General features: G+C 37.7%; 1 protein-coding gene across 12 annotated transcripts in view; it reads left to right on the top strand.

Moving 5' to 3' along the window:
• Window positions 1–23400, top strand: part of RBFOX1 (RNA binding fox-1 homolog 1) — a 950329-nt gene that overhangs the window by 582779 nt on the left and 344150 nt on the right. For 10 of the 12 annotated variants that reach the window (XM_088523038.1, XM_088523037.1, XM_088523031.1 and 7 more), the window contains one exon: window positions 15682–15723. The exons of the other annotated variants lie outside the window; for them this stretch is intronic. In XM_088523038.1, the coding sequence (XP_088379164.1) occupies window positions 15697–15723 (27 nt within the window). In that variant the 5' untranslated portion in view covers window positions 15682–15696. The remainder of the gene's footprint in view (window positions 1–15681; window positions 15724–23400) is intronic. 12 annotated transcript variants of the gene reach the window in all.

Genomic DNA, 23400 nt, shown 5'->3' with positions numbered 1-23400 from the left:
GGGGCTGAGCAAGGGCTCTTGGTGTCTGTGGTTTGAGCTGTTACGGAGGCAACTGCTGAGGAGGCACCTACCTCATGGTGCTGCCCGGCCTCCTGAAGGTCCTTGTCTGCTCCAGGTCAAGTAACGGATAGATGTATTTTGTTCAAGTGAACAACATTTTTGCTTTTCAGTTACAAGCATTTGTGTGTAAATTGGAATGAGGTTTTGTTCCTAGCTGTGCTTGGTAGTTTTCAATAGACCCTCATGCATTTCTGTGGAGAAAGGTAGGGTTTTTTCTTTTTCTTTTTTTTCCTCCCTCAAACACAAAACCCCTTTGCTATGCTTGCTTTTTTGTTTGAAGAGTGAGTATGGGGACAGCTGCTTGAGCAAATAGCATGGAGCCAAAAGATCTGCATCCCCACGCCGTGCTGTGGGCTGGTTCCAGCCAGTCTGGCTATCTCTGTTCAACGCCCTCATGCAGAGAAGTCAATGCTTTAAGACTTCATGCACATCTTCCTTGATGAGAGTTATCTTCAAGAGTCAATAGCCCTGGACCCAGAGGTTATTTGGTGAATAATTAATAAGCTATTTTCATTGGATAAGATATAGCATCCTGCGCTATTGTCTCTGCCTGTCTGCAGAAAGCAAGTGGTAGCCTGCAAATTTATTTATCAAGTATGAAACCCAAACATATAAAATTATTGAGTACACTTTTGAAAAGTGTATTCATTAAAGGTACAGTAAGCACTGAATTGATAAAACTTGTTCAATCTCAAACTAATTTCCTTGACTTTCTGCTTCCTGTCAAAATTTTGTAGAGCAATTCAAGAGTTTAACCCAGACTGTACTGCACAGTTGCACCTGGATTACTTCCTGCGTAGGAAAGAGGCAAGACTTAAAAATAACTTTTGTCAGAAGTTTTTGATGAATTGGCAAAACAAATAGATGCTGTCTCTAAAATAAAAGCCACATTCAAATCCCATGGTTTCTGCAAGCCTTTTGTCACTGAACACAATGCATGATGTTTTCTGTGGCATGTCACAATACACTTGAGGTCTTAATACTGAAGACTTTTACATAACTGTCACGGAAAGACTCTAGCAGAAAGATAATTAATGTGCATTAACTTTCAAATGAATCTTTAGTTAGTTAAGTTCAAGGTACATGTAAGTACAAGTATGGTTAGTTAAAGGTACATGAGAAAAAGAAAATGTTAATCATGTAACACAATTTTCTCTTTCAATTAATATTTAAGTAGCTTTTTGCTTCTCTGTAGGAAGCAGATAGAATTACATCTCTTCGGCTTATTGTCCTTTAAAATACTGCACTGTAACCCAAAAATAAGGAAAGGTGACCTAGATGTAAAACTAATATTATCATGGCTAGGTTTCAATAGCATGTATGTGTGAAACGCAGAGTGCAGTGTATATTTTCTAAACATACTTGTGTTTGCATGAAGTGCTGGCACTTGGTGTTACGCTTCCCCATCATAACAGTAGAAGAAAATGGTTCAAGCTATGATAAATAATTACTGTGGAAAAAACCCTTGCCTTTCTCCGCTGAGTCTTTGTTCATTCCTTTTTTTTGTCACTAGGGAATTCTTTTAGTACGTGAAAATTGTATTCAAGTTATATTCCAGCAGTAAATGAGAACTTCTGGGCCTTATTTCTTTCTGGACTAATTAATTTCAAGTCAACCTGTGTTAAATAAAGTACTGAGCAGCGTGTTTTATAATTGCTGGAAAGTGTACATGCAGTATTAGAATAGAAATATTGGGTTTTCTTTCAAGTTTTGCGTAATTTCAGTAGACTGGCAAGCCACTCTGAATAATTCTGTAAAGTCTAAGGAGTTCAGTATTGTCCCCCCTACTCCCTTACAGATTAAAATAGTTATTGGAGGCAAAAAGTCAAAACACCTTGACATTGAGGCAAGTTGAAGACACTTCTATCAAGACTGAAGTAGTAACAGATAGTGTAACGACCTTAACCTTGGGTTATAAACTAGCTAGTGATGCTTTTTGAGGACATTTTCATTTCCAAACAAGCTGCCCACCAATTGTTTGTGAAGTTAACCTAGTAACTTCCTAATACAAGATTTTATGCAAATACTTTGCTGTTAGTAATGTAATATAATTAAATAGTTGTGTATGTCTTTGTAGAGCTGGGAGAACTGGGGAGAAGGATAAGCATGCTCAGAAATGTCATCTTTCATGAGAATTGTGATGTTCCATGTCACAGACAAGAAGCTGCTTCAGCTGTAGGTAGGCAGTCTCATTGCTTTTGGGAGTCTGAGCTGTGCTCTGGAAATAAACTCTGTTATGCAGAGGGTGACGCTGTAATGAAGCCTGTAAGACTTGTACGTGCTTGACTGGAAGGAGTTCATGTTTTTCTTGGGGAAGGGAGAGGATTTTCCTCCTCCCCTTCAGTCTACCACTTGCAGAAGCAAGATCCTCCAAACATGCAAGTCAGTGAACTAAGGAAGATAATTTAGTAGTGAAAGATGCTATTAGGATCAATTAACACAACCTAGATATCTATCTTCTTTATTCCTCCTGTATGATTTTCCACATTTTGCTCTTAATGCAGAGTCCTGAAAGCAAAGAAGGTTTTTCTTAACAATTTCAAAGCAACAAAAGTCATCAAAATGATCTTTAATTTTGCTTACATCCTGTTTGTTTCTTTTATGGTCTACTCAAAAGCACATGGACATCTGGGAACCATTAGGAAGGACTGTTGACTGGTCTTAACTTTTTTTGCTATTTGAAAGTGGGATTACTCTCATGGTAAAATTTGGTCTCTACCTCTTAAGCTTTGTTCATTGACTTATATATTTATGGGTTTTCCTGTACTACTTCATCATATTGTGGAATGCTCCTTAGAATTCAATAAAGGTGGTTAAGGTGTTTTTAGTCACCAGTCATGTGACTATATTCTACTGGGGGGGTCAATGTTTACAGTACAAACTTTGGTCTTTTTGAAATACGGACAGTGAATACTGGGAAGTCATCTCTCTATTGCCAGCCAATAATATATGAGTATTTAAAATGTTCTGTATTTCTTTCTTGTAATTGAAATGGTGCAGATGGTATTGCTCAGCTGACCCAGCTGTGGGCTTCTGAAGTCTGTAAATGAGCCAGCAGTGTAAGGCAGTAAGTTCGGTTCACTAGTGTGCATCAGCAATGATGATTATTCTAAATATACTGCAAATGAACTAGACTGCTCTTTAATGTGCAAGTTGAGAGTGCTCATTAAGGAAGAAATGAGGAACTTCAAACACCTAATACTCGGCTTAAAAGGATTCCAGCCCCACTAATATGCACAATTTTCTATACCACATAAAATTAGTTTAATTTCTATAAAAAGTGACAAGATGCTTGCAGTTCATTCAGGAAGGCATTTACTACTTTTAGGAAGACTTAACTGAATTTATCATGATCAAAGTTGTGGATTGCTAACTCTTAAGAGCTGACTGCCAAAACTAAGCAGGAATGGGACCTTCTAGTACGTCTGGCAATGTAGTGTGCTCTTGTGTTGCTCGTTGCCATTGAACAGAGAGAAATATTTTTTAAACTTGTTTTAAACTTTAGAAGGAGTAAAATGCAGTGAAAATTATTGAGCAGTTGTGTATTTCTAGAAATAATTCCAGATATTAGAGAGGGACTTTAAATAACCTATTTAGAAAAAGTGGAGTTTTTTCACTGTTAATGGTGACTTTGAGGCACTTGAGATTATGATTGTTGGACCATAATACATATAGCAAGAATGTATCAAATCCTTAGAAACTATTCTGTCGAACCCAGGTAACCAATGAACATGATTTCTTCTCAGAGCTACAGAAAATAAAGATATATTTCTTAGAAAACCAGTCCAGATCTATCAAATACAAATGAAAGCAAGTGTGATGCTTCTTTCCCAGTCTGACTCCTCTGTGAAATGTGTAGCCTATTTGTTGTGGGGATACATAAGTAGATAATGTCAGCAAAGCTATTGAAAATGCAAAAGAACTCATTCCTGGTTTTATTGCTTTATTTCATATTTAAGTCCTCTTAAGACCATTATAATGCTTGTGGGTTTGGATTTTTTTTCACATTTTGCTTAGGCTTTTCACTTGCTTTGAGCAAAATATTTTTTTCTAGAGACAGATGGTGGCAACACTGTTCTCTCTCAATAAAAAGCAAAACAGCTGGTAAGGTGCAAGGAGAGACTAGACCAACACTGCATATCTGCTTCCAGTGTTGTGGAAATCTCCTTTGTTTTTTCAGGGAAGTTGGCATATAAAGTAAGCATACAATATCTTTTCACAAATTCTAACAGTAAAAAAAAAAAAAAATCACAAATAACCCAAATTTATGGTGTACTATAGATTCAGTACTTTTCCATCTTGGCATGCATATTTAAATCCAGGCCTAACTTAAGTAAAATTTATTGCTGTCTAGTAACTATAAAATACTACGAGGAAATAAAATCCATCTTGGCCCAGGTCTTGCAATGTGAAACACGTACATGTATACACCATAAAATAGGGTAGAATACTGCTTACTCAGTAGATTCAGCTCTAGGAAGCAAATAGAACTGAGAATGTTTATTTAAAAAGAGAAGAAATAAGAAAGTTTGTTTAATAGATGCCTGCAAACTCTTGTTTTTGTAAAATCAAGGTGTTCTGTCCCAGTTTTTTTCTCTCATAGAGAAGTCTACACTATGCATGGATATATATACATATATGTATGTGTTTACCATATATATTTGTGTATTTGTATATAATCTATATCTGACCCAGGCAGATGGAAGTTGTTGGGGTTTTTTGTTTTGTTTTTTTGTTTCTTTGCTTTTTTCCTTTGCTCCAATGTTTTAGGATCTATGCCACACAATTCTCCTGGGTAGTAAATGTTGAATTGCACAGTATTTCAGGAGCCTCATTAAAGGCTTTAAAAAAAAAACATCTCTCTGTAATGTCTGTGTGAAGTTTTTACTGTTATTTTATCTTATTATTATTAACTGTTTTCATATTGATGTTGAAATGCAAAGAAACATGTAGATGAGACGCTTAGGGACGTGGTTTAACAGGCATGGTGGTGATGGGCTGATGTTTGGACGTGATGATCTCAAAGGTCATTTCCAACCATAATAATTCTGTGCCACTTGTTGATTTGAGTTCAGGGAACAAGAGATACTGTTTATTTGGTGTAGCTGCCACAAATATAGTGCATTTACCTGTGCTGACGAATCTTCAAGTCATTTACTTGTTCTTTGTTAACAAAATTTCATTCTATTTAACACGTCCTATTATACTTTGATAGACTATATTGCTACATATGGTAAATGACACTGCCAAGTGTTCCATTATTTTGAGAGTGTAGCTTAATAAGATAGTGTTTTCTATAAATAAAAGTTACTAAAAATGATTATTTTTAGGTTTTCTGGCACCATGCATCTGTGTTAAAGTATCAAGAAGTGAAACTTGACATGACTTAGGGATGTGAACATTGTCAAGGTTGTCCTGCAATTTTTGGCAGCCTCTGTGGTGTGAGATGCAGTTTGCAATGAGAAAAAAGCCCGGTGTTTCTAGAAGAATCCACATTGGCTGGCTCTTCCACAGGTGACACTGGAGTCCAGTAATGAATGCTGCATGTGTAGTGCTTAGGAGGCTGGTATTTGACTTTGGTGGACATCACTTGTCCTGTTTGCACTGGGTTTGCAAGATGTATCTTTGCAGGACATCCTGTATCTTGCAGGACAACTTGCAGTGTTTATTATTATTATTATTAATACACATTATCATGTTGTTTCCTTTTCTGTTTTTCCTCTTGAATTACTGAACTGCTGACTGATCTCTAATGAATCCACCTGTGTTTTCACCCTTCCTACATTGCACAGCTTTAGCTTGTGATCTTTAACACATCTTAACGATGGTTTTCTCCTTAAATGTGAGCCGGGGAGTGGTAGGTCACAGCCCTGCAAGAGCTTGCTGTGGATGAGGTCCTTGAGGAGCTCTGGTGAGTGTGTCCTGTTACAGTGGCTGTTCTCTGCTTGGTGTGACGGTAATGTTGGTCACCAAACCTCTAGAAATCAGACTGCAATCAACAGAAAACACTGTCCTGTCTTGGGGTTCTGCTAAAGCTGTTGTGTCCAAGAAAGAGCAAGAGGCTGTATGGAAACACTGGGAGGCTGAACACACTCAAAGCTTGAAATGGCTTGAGGGGAGATGCGCTCTTCTGAGCACTTTGAGCTTCCTCCCTTCTTGTTGTTGTGTCACCTATAAAATGATGATAACTGTGGTGTGGAAAGATAGCAGTTTGAGAATGGACTGTGATTTGTCTGTTTTTAATCTGGGTTAAGAAACATCAGGAAGGTGAGAACATGATGAAAAGAGGATATATTTATTATAAAAGGATGTAATAGTTGGATCTTTCCTGTATGCATGTGCAAGTATACATATATATGTGTGTATGTGTTTTTATATTTATTTATATAAAAATTTCTATTTCCTAAAATATGCCCTGCAACCCTGTAAATTTAGTTCATCTCCTTTAGCTGATCATAGAGTTTTTAAGAGACATTGGAAGCAATATTCCATGCACCTTGCATAACATGCCATTAAAGTTATTTTGAAAGGTATAGCTATGGTGGAATCTTGAAGCTAGAATCCCAAACTTGTTCCTATGCCAGTCATGGAAAAATTTCACCTTTAGTTTGCAAAATGAATATTCTTCACAGCGTTACACATGTCCATGTATGTGTGTGCCCTTGCACACACTTCTAAATATTTCCATTTTTATTTTTTTAGATACTGAGGGCATTGCTGTGGTCTCATTAAAAGGTGAAAGAAAATGTTTAAATATTTGCCAGGTGCACCTAGTTTTTGCTGCTGTGATTGCTCCTTGTCTTAAGGGGAAGGCAAAACACATGTGAAGTGAGACTGGTTTCAAGGTAACCTTACCACTTGTGAGTGAGAAGAATATATTGCCCTAATGGATTTTCTTATATGACAGTCTGTAAAAGTCTTTGCCTGTTTAGTGTCAAGGTTTCTGTAGGAAAGCTTTAGAAATCCTTGGGAAAAATGTTTCATTGCAGCAAGCTTTAACACTGCCACTAAAAATATATTGCTAATTAAGGTTTATTGACATTTTTTGGAATGCATTCTTAGAACAAGTAAAAGCGCTGAGTAGTTATTGAATGCTAAACCCTGCACCTTCTGTAGTTAGTTAAGCTGTTTAGGAAAGGAGATTAAGGTACTCTGCCCTTGCTGTCACTGTGTGGTTATTGGATTTGAGTATTGCACGGAATAAAACACTCCTCCCTTGGATGTGAATGCTACAAAGACCAAAAGAAGCTTTGGTTTTGACCCTCGCTACTTCACTTGTAGCCATGCACATATTAGAAAGTAAGTTCAATATTTTTAAGGCCTGCAAAAGATACTCCCACAAACAGAGGGAAAGAGCTTTGCCTCTTCAGGAAACAATTCCTTCCACGAATTATTGGAGTTGAACAAGGGTATTGAGAGGAATTTTTAGCTGTGTGTGAATGTAAATGTGAACTTGGAAGTCATACCAAGTTAATCAATTCTAGATGTATTCTGTTTCCCATGCTGGGGTATTTGCTGATGCAATATATCTTGTTAGCATTTTCTTTTTTCTTAAAGGAATATTAAAAGACAATCTCTTCCTAAATGAAAATCCTTAGTAACAGACAATAGTAAAAACTTGCATTATAAGCCCGTGTGGCCTATGAAAACTCACATTATTTTTTTTTTTTAATGACCACTTGAAAACTGTTGCATTTAGCTGCCTAGTAATGTTTAGGAAAACAGCTGAGGTGTTCACCATGTCTTACTGCTCCTCCTTAGAACTTGATACTTAGTACTCATTTCATTAGAGTTCCTCTGCAATTTCTTGCTCTAACTAAGAGCAAAGTAGTGCCTTTGGTATTTGGGTGTTACAGAACAAAGCAGAAACAAGAGTTTTTCATGGCTTTTAAGAAGTAAATATTGTGCCTGCTGTACAACCTACAGTTTTATTGAGCAACATTATCTAAGTTTAATCACTTTTTGAAAAATAATTGCCTTATGACATGTTTGGTCTTATAGCTTGCTTAAAATCTGCTTACAGTTTTCTCTGACTTGAGCTTCTTGCACTTACCTAAATGGTCAAATATTTTTTTGTAACAGAGATATGGAATGAATCCTAATGGGGAATGCAGGTCCATCTCATGGCCTAAAAGCACGAGACAAACACAGCCCTAGGTGGCAATACCAATACTTTTTTTTTTTTTTTTTTTTTTTTTTTTTTTTGGAGGGGCAGAGAAGTGATTCATTCAAAAATAGACTAGTCTGTTACTGGGTATTTTTTGCTGCTGCTGCTGATACAATCTTTTCTCTCTAGACATCATTAAATATTTCTTCTCTCCATCTTCGTTACAGTGAGGAGAACAGCATCACCTGAGGGGTCCATAATTTGATAAATTAGTGCAGTAAAGGTAGCTTATGTCTCACTAAAAAGATTTATTAGAATACAAAGCGCAATATGTGATAAAGAGTATGATGCTTGTGTTTTGGTTTGTGATTTTTGTGCACAAGCACAAAATTTATAATTGCATTTCCTGTACAAAATAAAGTCAAGGGATAATTTAGTCATCTAAATGTCATTTTTGTCTTCTATCTTATTGAAAATCAGTATAGATTTGAGTTAAACTGCATCTTACAGTTATGTCCTTGAAATTCTCTCTCAATAAAGACCAGATATGTAAGAATGTAAGATGAAATCTTACAGTAAAAATGAAATCTTTCAGTACCAAAATTATTTGAGATATAATTATAATAATGTTTGAATGGAGACCAGCACTTTTACTGACTTTACTTCATGTGTTCACTTTTTTGCAGTTGAATTTTATTGACAAGAATTTACTGTATGAAGTAAACATAAGGCATGGACTGCTTTTAGAATCCACACTTAAAATTTGCATGCAAATTGTACTTGTTCCAGAATTTCTTGACTGGATTAAAAAGAAAATGCAAAAAGAATATTAATAGCTTGACCAAATTGAAATATAATTGGTACTATAAGTATTGGATGTCTAGTAGGATAATGTTAATCAAATCACAATTGAAAGATCTTGTTAAGTGTTTATTGTTGAAAATGTTAAAGATTCTAATGAATCCCAATTTTATTTGCAAACAAATAGGGTGTGTATTGTGGATAAATTTGCTGATGGTTATTAGGTTAACAGTGCATGGCTATTAGGTTAATAGTTAACTGGCATTCCAATATGGTTCAGACTAGATAAAAATCCATTGCAAGCATCCATCCTGATGCTTCCTCTTGCTTCAGTTCTTGATTTTTGTTGACCTGGCAGCTCAAACCAGCTCTTCCTCTCATGGTCTCTTCAACTGTTAATGTAGGTCTGCCAGATGAAAGCTGCGTTTTGGCTTTTTTGTTACATGTCTGTAGGTTGGTGACTCAGTGAACCTCTCCTCCTTCCGTTAGCACCTGGGCAGGTTGCATTCCAGGTGTTCACTGGTAACACACAGGCAATGGCTACAGCAGCAATTTGTAGGCAACTTGAGTAACTGTCTGAAAATCCATTTCATCTCCAGTGGTATCTGTAGTTTCAGTCTCTCATCCTTTCTGCTGCCTTGCACTGTTTTTTTCTGCGATGTTGTATGCAGGTAATGTATTTGGTACAGTAGTAGGTTGGTATTTGTTTTCAATCTAAAATAGAACAATCTTCTCTATAGAAAATGGAATTTTTACTCAACCCGTGCCTTAATTTTGTTTTATATTCTTGGGACGTGATTTTCAGTCAACATTTCAGTTGATTATATTATATTCAGTTGATTATATACTCTGCAGCATATTGTGTTTTTAGCCTTCTGTCCTGACTTGATGTATGTTTCTATAATGCAGACCTTGAGACTTTGTTTCAGAAGCTGGCTGTAGTACCTGGCACTAGGATATTAATTGTTATGTCTGATTTTTCATTCCTAATTTATCTAGCTTTTGAGTTTATCACTTAACCATTTTTCATGTCATTACCTGCATTATTTTTTTTGGATAGAGCCTTTAAAGAAAGAGATTTAACATCCATTTTCCAAAAGATAAAGACTTTTATAGGAGTAAATTTTCATAAAAATAATAATATGGTTATGATAAAGGAAAATGATTAACCCTGCAATAAGCATGTAGTAGGCCAGTCTAGCTTGGATAGTGTTTGCATGCTAAGATAACATATTTTAACTCTGTACTGACTGTTATTTTAATATTACCGTATTTTCAGCTATGAATTTGATGGTATCCATTTGTTCTTGTTAGCACAGCATCTTTTCCTGCTAATTATTCCTTATGATATTTACTGTGTAAATTAAATAAAATGCACTAAAGCCAGTCTTTTATGTAAAGAAGAGTATTGATTGCAATACTAGGATAGATAATGTTCCTTTGGGGATTGTGCAGAACTTAATGCTGAGGTTTAGTCCTAATTTTCTTCTAGAATATTACTTGCGAAAAAATACTCTATTTGATATAGACTTTAAAAAGGTTTAAGTTCATTGCAAGGCAGTTTTCTAATATAAGAAACCAATATCTTAGCTTTCGAGGGTAAGGTACTTAGTGCAGATGCAAAGCAGATTTTGCCTTTGTAGCACTTCGTGCAAAAGCAAATCCAAGACCTGTGCTTCCAGAGCTTGTTATGACAAACCAGGAAAGGATATGGTTATTTAACGGGATGTGACACGGGAGCAATGGCAATGATGATGGGGAAAAGCCGCATTGCTGGTGGGCGCCGAGCCATCCTGCAGGGCTGGTGCTTGGGGGTCAGCCCTGGGCAGCACCTGGGTTCTCCTGAACGGGTTCGGGTGTAACTTAAGCTGTTGAAAACAAAGCAGAACAAAAAACTGGATTGGACATCTTGGCAGTATTGGTCATGCTGTTCAAGTGATCTCACCTGAAGCTCTAGCTTAACAGGAGGAGAACGTGAATATCCAACATCTTCAGGGATCCTCAGATGATTAAACGGGCCATTGTGTATGAAGAAATGCTTTCCTGAAAATTGTTTTACTAGATCAATGCATTTTTTTTTTCAGTGTCTCTGTTAGATTTTCTTGTTTTTTTGTCTCAGTAAAATTCCGTTGTTTGGAATATCTTGCTCATTTTAGGAGAGGAGATAGAGGATGGGGGAGAGAGCGAGATGCATGTAAATGCATAGATTACTTTTTATGGAAGATGAGATGGTCCCCATTTGCATTTACAGCTTTACAAGGATTGTAGCAGTAGTTCTTTTTTCTCTTTTTTTTGATAGAAATGCTTAATCTGAGCTCAATGGGCCATAATAATTGCCTGTTTCTTCCAGCAGAAGCAAGCCCTCCTGTATGTGACACTTGAAACCTTAACCGTGTTTAGTTTAACACACAGAATTGTAGGCATTTCTTCACCCACATATATTTGACAGCTGTACTAGTCGATATATACCGTACCAAGCCTAGGGTGTTGGAGGATAAATCAGTCCCTCTAGCTATTTCTCTAGCATAATAACAGATAGTTGTAATAAAACCCCACAAAATTAAAGTTCTGTACATGCAGAGGCACATACCTCGCCAAGCGAAACCCAAAACTGTCTCTTCTCAGGAAAAATATGCATACGTGTAGGCATACACACTCTATACCCCTATGTATTAGAAACACAGATTGCAGGAATGGCTCATAGGTTTTCAGCGCTGCCTCATCTCATTAGACTCTGTTCAAGTAGGCAATATTTGGGATAGCAAATGTGGGTAGCAACCCACAGGCAAAACAAAAGCTGCTTGAAGAGGAGGACAGCCCCAGGTCCACCTGAGGTGACAGTCTGACCATGAGGTCCAGGGGGTGGCAATGTGCTGTGCAGTTCTGGGGGTAGCTCAGCAATTTTCTGCAGTATGGCAAGAAAAAAAAATTCCATGTGTTCAATGTTCGACAAAATGACTTTTACAGAAAGTTGAGCATCTAATGAAAGAAATACCTCAGTTATTTAATCTGCATGAGGAGATATTTGCAACCTTAATTTGATAATTGGAAATTCTGTTGAAACCACTTGGACTGTGTTCAGTGTCAAATGGTCCCATCTGACTCATGATCCACAGTCACAGCTATGAACTCTCCGACCATCAGGAAAACAGGCATATTTTTACAATGTAGATTTTTTTCTTCCCCCTTTTTGGAGGTGGAAAAAAGAAAGATGAAAATGATGTAGGGCCTTTTCCGGAATTATTCTTAAAGTAGGCTACTTATGCTTCACAGAAATCATGGATAAGCGACTCCAGTGTCAAGGTTGCTCTGTGTACAGCACAGACTTTTCTTCAGAATATAGGCTAAACCCACAGGAAAGATGCTAAAATGCCTAGAATATAAAATACTCCATATAGATCTGAATACCCACTCCCCAGGTGGGCTGTTAGTGTTGCTTATCAAGCTGTGTAGTGCTGCTGCTCTCCCTCTTTGTATGCTGCCTCTACCGATGTTCCTGATTTTCTATGTGCATTTTAAGCCCTGCAGACCAAGGACTTGCTTTGTGTCACCTACTTTGCTGCACCTCTTGCAGCAATGTGAATCCTAGAATATTTGGTGGTGGTGTTATGTGGTTTTGTAGTGATAGTAATAATTCTGAGGTTTGAGTTTGACATTCTTGGGGGGGGTATATTTATAACTATATATTTATGTCTGGTGTAACACGTTTGAGGTGAACTAAAAGAGCCCGAATGTGTACTGGGAAATATCCACAAGCCCATGCAAAGCTCTGTTTAAAGAGGTATAGTCCTGGCTAGTCCCTAGCGTGATGTTTAGATATGTATGTGCTTATGAAAAGACTTATGGCTGATAAATACATGAAAAATCTCAATTCTCCCATCTGCTACTGTTGTTTAAACAAAACAAGCACGCTTCCCCACTCTGTTCATGTGCCCAAACTCACTAGAGAATCACGCCAGTGGGTCGCACACTATTTCCAAAAGGTCTTTTTGTTTAAAGTGCTGGCGCTTGGCAGCAGCAGTATTTCTGTAAGACAGCAGTCTTTCTAAAAGAATTGTGCAAGCTCTTTAAAAATGTTTCTTTGATGAAATCCTTTAAAGAGAATCAATATTTTAGGCATTCTTCCACTAACCTCTAGCATGCAAGAGCCTGACATAATGACAGCCAACACATTGACCAGGTTGGTCATGCAGCTTTGAACTAAAAGAAGAGAAATAAATAGTTCCTTTCATAGGCCTCAATCCACAGACATAATAAAATAAATTTAAGGTTGAGAATCTTGTGTATTTAAAATTGCAGGACATGCACAGGGTTTGCTTCTAAGGTCTCCTGATCATTAATTATGTAATAGTTTTCAGTTCTTGTGGTTTATCACTACAGGTTTACATATTGTAAATGCATTATTTATATTTTCCTCTAAGTGCTTGGTACTGCCAGGGTGTTTCTCTTAAACTGGCACAGTTAGCAAAAGAAGCAGAACAAGACAGAGCAAATTTGGCATTGGGCAGTTGCACAGAAAGCTACGTGAATGCATGTGCCCAAATGAGCCTCTCCCAGGTGCATTATATATGTGTGTGTGTATAAATATACTCACACATGTATACATATGAAATTGTTTGTTTAAATGGGTGGAAAAAATCATTAAGATGACCATGGTTTGTTTCACTTGATCTTTTTAACTTACCCTAATAACCCGTTACCATTTGGCCTTCCGTCCTTGTTCTGGAAAGCTCTGGGAAGGGTGAGAAGGGAGCATTTTGTGAGGAAGCTGGCTCTCTTGGGGGGAGCCGTCACTGGAATGGATGTTGTAATTAGAGCTAAAATACCCGGCTTGGCATCAGATCTTTGCTGAGCTTTTAAGAAGGGAAATCACTGTTCGCGGTGTGTCCGTGCATTGCGCCTTTGTGTCTTCCTCTGTTTCTTTCAGGAAACAGCAGCGTGTGCATGTGGTGCCAGATTTTGCAGCGAAAGGTGTTTTAAAATGTTATAAAACTTCCATACGCTGGTACGAAGGTTACTTGTTTTAAAATAAGTGGGTGTTTCTGTTCTATTTCTGTTACTGGCAGATGTGCAGCAGCAGTTGCGTGTTGAGAAAGATAAACCAGTCACCTCTGTCGACTGGGACCTCTTTGATCTTGTTCAGGCTCCTCTGCCTGTTCCTTGTACTCTCCCACTACTCATTAATGTTTCATTTTGATCCTAAATAAGGCTTCCTACTCTGCTCTCTGTGATGTTAGAAACTTCTGGTTAGAAGTTCCCTCATTCAAAAGGCCCTAGCAGGTAGCCCTGTAAATGAGTAATTAAAACATAGGCTTAATTATCTGCCTAAAAAGCCATTACTGTATTCCTTGCTCCGTTGTACACATTTGATGCTTTTTTTTCCTCTCAATTTTTGCCTTTCTTCTATTTCCCAAAGCCCGACCTGCTTTGATTTCCTAATAGCTGGTGTTATGGCAAGCTTGCCCATCCACTGAAGGCAGCTGATATGATTTAGACCAGAGGTCTCTTCATCCGAGGTCCTAGCTCGAACACTGGTGCCTATAGAAGAGAGGAGCAAAGCATGCAGGGCTATTCTTTTGGCTTCTGCTGCTATTTATGTTACTGCTACTGCTGGTGTTGTTGAAGTACTACTTGAAAACCTACAAACATTAAGGCTCTGTTGTGTTCTGTTGGTGAAAAATGTAGTGGAAAATGCTCTCTACCCTCTGAAAAATATCCTTAGCAAGTGTTGCATCTCTTTTTTTCATGTTTTGTGAATTGTTTGCCATGTATGCTTACAGGAACAACAATGATCGCATTTGCAAAATTAATAGTACTCATTAACAATTATAGTAGTCATTTAACCTATTTTCTTTAATTAAAAAAAAAAAAAACCTCATCACGTGTCACTGAAAGATAAGGTGCTGGAAACTGTGCGCTTCCACCTTCCTGGGCAAACCTGGTTCCTGTGGCAGGATGGATTTAGATGCTGCCCATGTGCAGGGGAAGCGTCTGCTACTACTTAGCACCTTGAGCTCTTTCTAGAAGAGCTACTCTTTTGCTGGGTTGGTCCCCTCACAAATACAGCAGTGTCTGCTGCTGTTGGAGAGTGAGGGCTGGCTCAGCAGCTCCCTGTGAACCATCTCTCTCACTGAGCAGGACCTCAAGACAGAAGGGTGGGAAAACTCTTCTTCATTGGCAGAGTTAGTTTTGGACCAGCACAGAACTGGAAGTTGTAGGAATTCATATGATCAATTCTCAGAGCTCTTACATCTTTATCTCTAATATGCACTGTTAGACATGATAACTATGTAGTGTAATACTCAAATATAATACAGTTTTATGATAAAACAGAAAGAGAGCAAAGCTCCTTCTGGAACTGAACTCCTGAAGAGATCTCTAAAAAGTGGTAACATAGTTCTATTTTTAAAAAGAGCATTCTTAAAAAATGCTTTTGTACTTCAACATCACTCCTGGTGACTTCTTGTAGTGTTGGTGTTAGCTTATTTTTGATCTTTAATTTATAAAATTAAAATAATAAATCCAAGAAGTAAACTTTTTTGCAAAAATAAATCTATCTAGATCCAAGATACAGTACTGTGTTAAGACTTATGGCTAAATTTCCAATAATTCTTCATGTAAGATGTAAGGAACCTAGACCAACTTTCTCGCTTCATGAACATTATACTTTTAAAATTGAATTTTTTCTTTTTTTTTTTTTTTTCTCCTGGTAGAGCTCAAGGCAACAGATGAGTTGTGAAAGAGAACAACTAAGGGTAAGTGCAGTGATACGCAAGATGTTCTTTTTATTTCATATGTGAAGCAGAATCTAGTCTGTGCCAGATGGGTGTGATGCCACTAGAGGCACCTCTGGGATTCTGGGATTAGTTGCACTGAACTAATCATTTGTCAAATATGAGAATTTATTCAAGATAAGAGCTTAAAACACAGCTAAAAGTATAGTAAAGTCAGAAATATAACAGAACTGAAAAGATATATATGTATCAGAGCTCTACAGTTAAATCATAGATACATGGTAGAACAATTGCTCTCAGTCGTGTGTGTGTGTGTATGTATATATATATATATATATATATATATATATAGCTAGCCAAACTAATGACAGCCCGCAGTTACACCAAGACAGTCATAGTGTGCATAGCACCAGAAAACCTAGTGCTCAGCCCCAACACTGCCTATTTCCAGGTTGATAATGTGGGGAATCGCCCACTGCCCAAATGTTTATGATGTCTGTGTCTGGTGTCACTTCTGCTTTGCTGGTCTTGATAATCCTTGGCTTGATGGAGGGTTAGGGCTACAAGATCTTAATTTGAAGTGAACTTAATGAGCTCAGTTAATGTCTCCTGGTTGTTGGTAAATATCATATATATATATATATATATATATGTCAATACAAAAGAGCTGTAGTAGATGAGGCTTTTCTACTATAATTTAACTAATTTGATAGTAAATACCTCTACTAGAGCTTGCTTTGACATTCAGTGTCATCTTTTCATGAGCCACGTAAAGATTTAGTAATGGTAAATGTCACCACGTTTCTCAAACTTTCTCCATTACCATTTGGTTCGAAATGAAGATACTGCCGCTCCCCTTGCCTTGCTTCAGTATGTGTGGTTTTGGGTAGGAGCTACTGCTCAGAACGTGAGGGAAGTGGCAAAGGTGGTCCCGGTGACTTAGAGTGTACAGTCTGCTGGTGTACAAGCCCTTTTTATTTAACTTGGCCTTTTTTGTATAGTGTTTTAAACAGGTTTCAGTCCCCACTTCCTTTGAATGCTTCATGTGCCAGTACCTCTGCCACTCCTTTTTCATCACAAGTATTGCCTTGTACAGCTAATTGGTTCTAATAATTGTTTGGAAAGTTTATTCCTAGGAGAAAAAAAAAAAAAGCTTTTGAATCCTTTAGGTGTTGCTTAACAGAGCTTTGTTTATTATACCATATGATGGGTATTGTCTTAAAAATCCCATTTTAAAGTTGGGAGACAGGCAGGTGTGAAGCAAGCATGCTCTTAATTTTTCATGTAAAAATACTTTTGAAAATGCGAACAGCAGCATTCCTTGTTTACTAAACATCAGCAGTACCTGTGTGACTTGCAAATATAAAGAATATTCTGTAGTCTTAGAGCAAGTTGTGCAGTGTTGTTAAGCAAACATTCACCCATTCATTACATTCACCTCATCAACATATCTAGATGCTTCAGTTGGTCTTTGCCATATTTGCCGTATGAATTTTGGTAAACAAGTTATGCAAGAATGATGCTTGACATGTTGTCCTTGACGCTTTCCCTGGTGATGGGGCTGCATTGCTATTGTAGTGGAGCTGGAGTGAGAAGTTTTGTTTTATCCATAGTAATGTCTCAACAGAGCAGCTGTCAAAGTTAAAATATTGCTATAATACTTGAAGGACGGTCTCTTCAAGAAGTAGCAGTGCCATAAGAACTAAGAAAGTTTTCATTTGTTTTTATTGAATTTTCTCTTGTGAATGAAGAATGGAAGAAAACACTTTGAAATTTAAATGGGGGGAGAGGCCCCCTTCAAGTGCAAGTAAATATGTGTGATCTTACTAATTAGTGGAGCGAATGTGATGCAGTAATAGCTTTCCTGTGTATTCCGGTATAACAAGTGTACGTGTATTAGCAGTCAGTTTGGTGCTTCTAACGCCTTTGTGTGATCTCAAAATGGGAGTTTTTCAGGACAGCTTTGGAAAAGAACAAAATAAGAAGTGTCTTTAACCTGTTAAGATTAGGTGCATCTCCTTCCTGTGAAATGAGAAATAGTTACAAGTCTAGAAGAAGCTTCCTGTGTTCCTCGCACTGAGATGCAATGAGAGCAGTGCACCATGCCGCAGAGTTGGAGCTTGCAGCTGCAGTACATGGTAAAAACAAACAAAAAATAGAAAAACCCCAGCAGTTTCATGAGAGCAAACATGGTTGTGACAACAGGGCTGGTGCCGAGTGTAGCTTCCCTGGATTTTTTTCCAACCTCCTCCATCTTGCCCCATGTGCAGCATCTATTCTAGCTCATCCTAGCTCATCTGCTGTGGCAGAAAGAACACAGTGAGAAGTCAATATAGTGTGTGGAGGTGTTCTGGTCATAGCTCTGTGCTGATGCCCTTAGCCCCTGTCATGGCACTCAGGATAGGCCTTCAGGGCAGCTGATTGTATCGGGGTGAAGTGTTGCTCTTCTCCGACTTCCAGGCTTCTCCTGAGGTGGGGAACGTGTTTGAGGTTCCTGAATAATAGGCAGGTTTAGATTTGTCTGGCCTGTGAGGTTTCCCATGGGATCTGGATATGAGGCAATCTCTTCACCACAAAATATTGCTTCATCCCAACTGAAAGAATTGAGATATAACAAGGAAATAGGATTAAAACAGCAAAATGTAAACATCCATAGTAGTACTAGATTGCTTAAGTATTTCCCATCCTCCTAGTTTCTGAATCTCTCTCATTTTCTCCAACTACATCTCCTCACTATTTTTTTTAGTATTTTTTTACAGAAATATTGACTGATAGTACCTAGTCGTCCTCCCAGTTCTGTGTTTTGTTCTTCACTCCTGATTTATGACTCTGTTCTTTGGCAGATCCACCTTATCTTCTTCTCTGACTAGTTCTTACCACCACATACTGTGTTATGAGTAGCCATCTGGAGCTTAATGGAGTTGTCATTTTAATGCATTATAAATGACCTGTAAAGACACAGATCTCACAGCTTGCTCAAAATCCTTTAAAAAAATACCATTTCTTCTCATATTTGTGGCCAAAAATTAGACTTTGAAGCATGAATCGCATTGCTTATTTAAGACTGTGAGGAAGCTTAGGATGCCAACCATAGGTAGAAATAAACTATAATTCATAAAGTTGTAAAAAAGCATAGTGACAGCCTCAGGAGTCTCTACAGCTTTTACTGAATCTTTCTTTCTGTTTTTACTTAAACCAGGGATTATCAGTTTTATCATAACCTGAGGACTTAATCTAAATTTGCAGTCTAACCCGCACCTTACTGGTCATACCTAGCCTTTCTTTCAATTAAGACATTATTTCCTGTTATCAACTCAATGTAATTGTTTACATTTAACTTCTCTATATCTGTATTTACATGCCTGAATTTTGTTTTCTAAGCTAATGTGTTTGATCTGTATCCAGTAATACTTCATATGCACTATAAAGTGAGCATGGAGCATTTTTAAGCTCTAATGTTAGAATATCAATGAGTTCTAATGGTAAATGGTGTGATTAACTTGGACGATCTCAAATTTTAAGCAACTTGTGGCTGTAATGAATGGCTTTTCACATACACTTATTATGAGGATGCATTGTATATAACTGGAGTTCTTTGGTCTAAGATATGGGAAGGACAGGGTCTAGTATCATCTGATATTTAGTATCAGCTTATATTTGAGATAGTACACTTAATTTCAAGTAGGGAAAACTTTTCACCTAGTTTTCACCTAGCTTGCTATTAATATGTTGAGGAGGGGAAAAAAAGATGGGAGGAGCGAGGGGAATTAAGAATGGTGGTAGCATTTGTTTGCAGGCCCCTGTGCTAATGGAATGAAGTACTGCCCGGTGGTTAGGAGCCTTGCCGAGCATAGACAACAACCTGAATGCCAGTATTATCTTTAAGTTCCTAATAACCATGACCATTATCAAAAAATAATAATAGGTGTCAATGAAAGCTGTTAGGGTTCATATCCAAAGTGACACGGCCTGTCATCGTGAGGATGCTGTTATCCTCCTGCCGTGCTGACTGCTGCACCACTTTCATTTTTGAAACGCTTAAGGAATAATGAAGGCGTCGCTAGATATTTTTCTTGTTACTGGTACTGATGAACATCATTCAGAAAACACTCGGTTTCCTTCCAAATGCTTTTTTGGCATCTCTCCCTGAGAGCAGTAGGCAGAATATTTGCTGCTGTGCAAGTCCCGCTTCCTTTTGAATTCAATTTTGATTTTTGCACAATCAGATGTTTTCTTAGTAATGTAATTTGTAATAGCTGAAACTGAAGCATTACAGTAATGTTTGACGAGCTGGAAGCAATATTTCAGTAACTCCCTTCCCCTGCCATAGCTCTGATAGTGTCTAATGCTGCTGTGCACAGTACGGAATTAAGCAGTAACTCAGCACATACTTAAAATCATCTTATACCCGGAAGATCAAGGTGAGGAATGGGTTTGTGAGGCAGTTGACAAGATATTATTGAGGTTCAGGAAGTGGCAAACTTCTGAAGAGCTACAAGGAAATAGATGTAGAGAGTATAAGGACTACTGAACCACCATGGGTTCGCTGTCCTGGCGCTGTCCTCCTGAGGCGAATGCCTCAGCAATGTGCCAAGTTGGACACCCAGTGTATGTGGGGCCAGCTTGCACACTCAGAACAGGAGCATTTGGTACAGTAATTGTGCAGGCTTCCTGTAACACTTGCATATAGCTTCTTCTGCAGAGCACTTGATGTTGTCAGTGACTCTTCTAGTGGAGAAGAAGAGTTTGGGGTGCTGCTGATGATCTTACAGTATTTCCTAGGGACATTTTCTTTATGAATAGTCTGGAAGATGCCTCTGAGAGAAGGAATACCAGAATAGCTTCTGTTCTAAGTCATCTTGCATCATGTTATCCTGGCAAACCCTGTGTTTGGCTCTGAATTGGAACAGGTCCAGCAGTGGACCTGCTTTCAGTCTCTGCTGGATGTGGGGTTGGAAAAGGGAAAGGCTGTGCAGGAGCTGCTGTTCTTCTTGACGCTTGAGTGATTGATGTTTTTACTGTGATCCACCCAAAATGAGACACTTGTGATCGTTTCTGTCCTCTGGTTTGTGATTGTCTACTGGTACACTGTCTTCAGTTGCAAGGTTTCTTAAGCCAAGTATTCTGGCCTATGCAACATTTTTATAACTTTCCATTCTAAGAATTTACTAGAGTAGCTATTATGGTGATAGGATCCAAAAAAAATGTTGTGAGCTTTTCCATGACTTTTATTTTCCTTTTTTTGAACTTGTAAATATTTGCTCTTTCTGACAAATAATGTCTCATCTTTGGGATTTCTCTCCACACTTTTCAGTGAGACTCCATGGAAAAAAGGCAGGTTAGAGCTTGAGCAAAGTGAACTCTTTGTTGAAATAGGGGCAGCCATATCCCAGTGTTGTAGTCATTGTTTGAATCCTTAATATAATGGTGATTTTTTTAAAAAAAAATATTTTTACAAAGCACATAATTAAAACTTTTATTACCCTGATTTAATCATTTCCATTGGCTGCAGTTTTCCATACATCCTATAGATCACTTCATCTTCTCAACTGCTGCTTTCTACAACTGTTTTTGTCATTGCTAAGAATCATTTATATAGGGCCATACATTACAGGCATCTGGCAAGCACAGAGTAAGATACATTCTTTGCCCTGGATAGTTTATGGTACAAAAACATCCTTGATTTCTGTGTTACCTTTGCTATGTCACACAATGGCCTGGGTGTTTTAAGCGAAATTGCATTAATCTTCTATTCCTGCTGTTTTTTTGTGATCAATGACTGTGATCACAACTGTATGCCACAATTTATGTGATATAGTTCACTGCCTACTTGTTTGCTACATAGCTGGAGGCATTGGGAGAACTGTTCCTTGCTAATAATTCTAGGCACCCGATTTTGTGCGCAGATATTTGCATCTAAAAGGCATGGTGCTGAGAAAAACATTTCTTGGCTTCCCCCCCTTCTCCCTCTTCCTTCCACTCTCCCTGTCCCAGTAATTTCCAGGCATGACTGCCACAGTGCCCAAGTCAAAACTTGAGTGTATTTTCTATATTAATGCCTTTTAGAAGGTAGATTTTTTTTTTGAATTTAGTTTGTTCTTTCTGCTTCTATCCCAAGGGAGTCTTAAACAATGTCTGCTGTCCTGCTTCCGCTAAAATTCACTTCAGAAATTGAACTATACTTACTATTCCACTTTAGAGTCATGAAGAGTATTTTCTCACCTTTACCTGATAATTAGCAACCCAAAATATGGCAAGGTAACATTACTGTAATTATTTGCTTTTCTTCCTTGACCTCTAACTGTAGATTTAAAATAAAAAGAAAAAAAAAAAGACAAAAGCCCTGTAAATCTGCCAAAGACTATAAACCCACTTACCAGCTCATAATTCACCCAAGTTCTTGGCATGTCTGATTCTTTAGATCTGATTGTATTTTCACTCGTGCAGACTGAAGAGTAGAGCAGTATAGGGAAGTCTTTTTAACACCGAATACAAAAAGGTCGATGTGCTTTTTGTTGTTGCTCCAGTTACGAAAATTTTGCATCCAGACTATTGAGCTAACAAGGAGGGATGAGATAGTATTTTGAATTTTCATTGATGACTATAATAAAATGAAACTTTACTGAATTCATGTGTATTCAAACTCTGTAATTTGTTAGACATATCTGTAGACATGAAAACAGGTATTGCTGCCTGTTGGCAAAGCTGTGGCCTTCTATTTTTTAAAAAGCAAACAGTGCTTACTACACACTTTTTAGACTTACTAGCTCCAAGAAAATAATAGTTTTTCATAAACTATTCAGTATGTTAAAATAACGATATCTCTGAAGGACCCAAAATAACCAAAGACTTTTTTATCACTGATTTCTTACCTTGGAAAGGTTTTAAAGATTTAGCTTTAATGATGCACAACACTATTAGGATCCTATATAAATTTTAGAAAGAACTGTACTATTTCTAAAGGATTCTGTGTGACTTATATGGTACCAGTATATAATGATGGGATAAAAATGTACCTTTATTTGTATTCACAGGAGTTTGCTGAAGGTTTTCAGCTTTTTCTGTATAATGAGTTGTGTGCACCCTTTAAGATGGAGAAGCCAGAGTTATAAAGCCTTAAAAAAATCCCTAAAATGTATTAACTATATTATCCACATTATTTCTTCTGATATTTTAACTGGAGGCTTATCTGTTGTTTCGGTATTTCATTTCCCCTTTTACTGTCCAGGAGGTATAGCTGGTAATACTGGAAAATTATTTTATAGACCAGAAATGATTTATGTAGATGAAACTCAAGGTGGCATGAAAGGGCCATAGTGTTCATGAATCAGTGAACAGCAGTCAGTTCAAAAGGCTGATGAAAATCATCTTAAAAAAAAATCCTGAAGAAATGTTCCTGCAAAATTCTTCATTGTGTTAGTTAGAACTTCCCCTGTTTCAGATGTGCTGTTCTGATGGCCCTGGATAGTCTCCTCTAGCAGTTCCCCAAAGGAGTAGGGAGAAAAAAAGTGGAGCCAGATGGAAATCTGAGGGAGAAGTTTGAAATGAAAACATCCCAGTTTCCACAACCTCTGTAAGGAGTCGCTCTGGGGAAGGAGAAGCTTCTTATGAAAAGCAGCTCCCTCATAAAAGCTCAATGTCAGGTATAAGAAGAGGCGTCTAAAAACCTTAAAACCAGAGGAACAATTATTTTTGTCC

The sequence above is a fragment of the Tinamus guttatus genome, unplaced genomic scaffold, assembly GCF_059628265.1.
Source record: "Tinamus guttatus ecotype Peru unplaced genomic scaffold, ASM5962826v1 Tinamus_guttatus_pri_ptg000172l, whole genome shotgun sequence".
Taxonomy (NCBI): domain Eukaryota; kingdom Metazoa; phylum Chordata; class Aves; order Tinamiformes; family Tinamidae; genus Tinamus; species Tinamus guttatus.
This window is presented reverse-complemented; position numbering and strand designations above follow the sequence as displayed.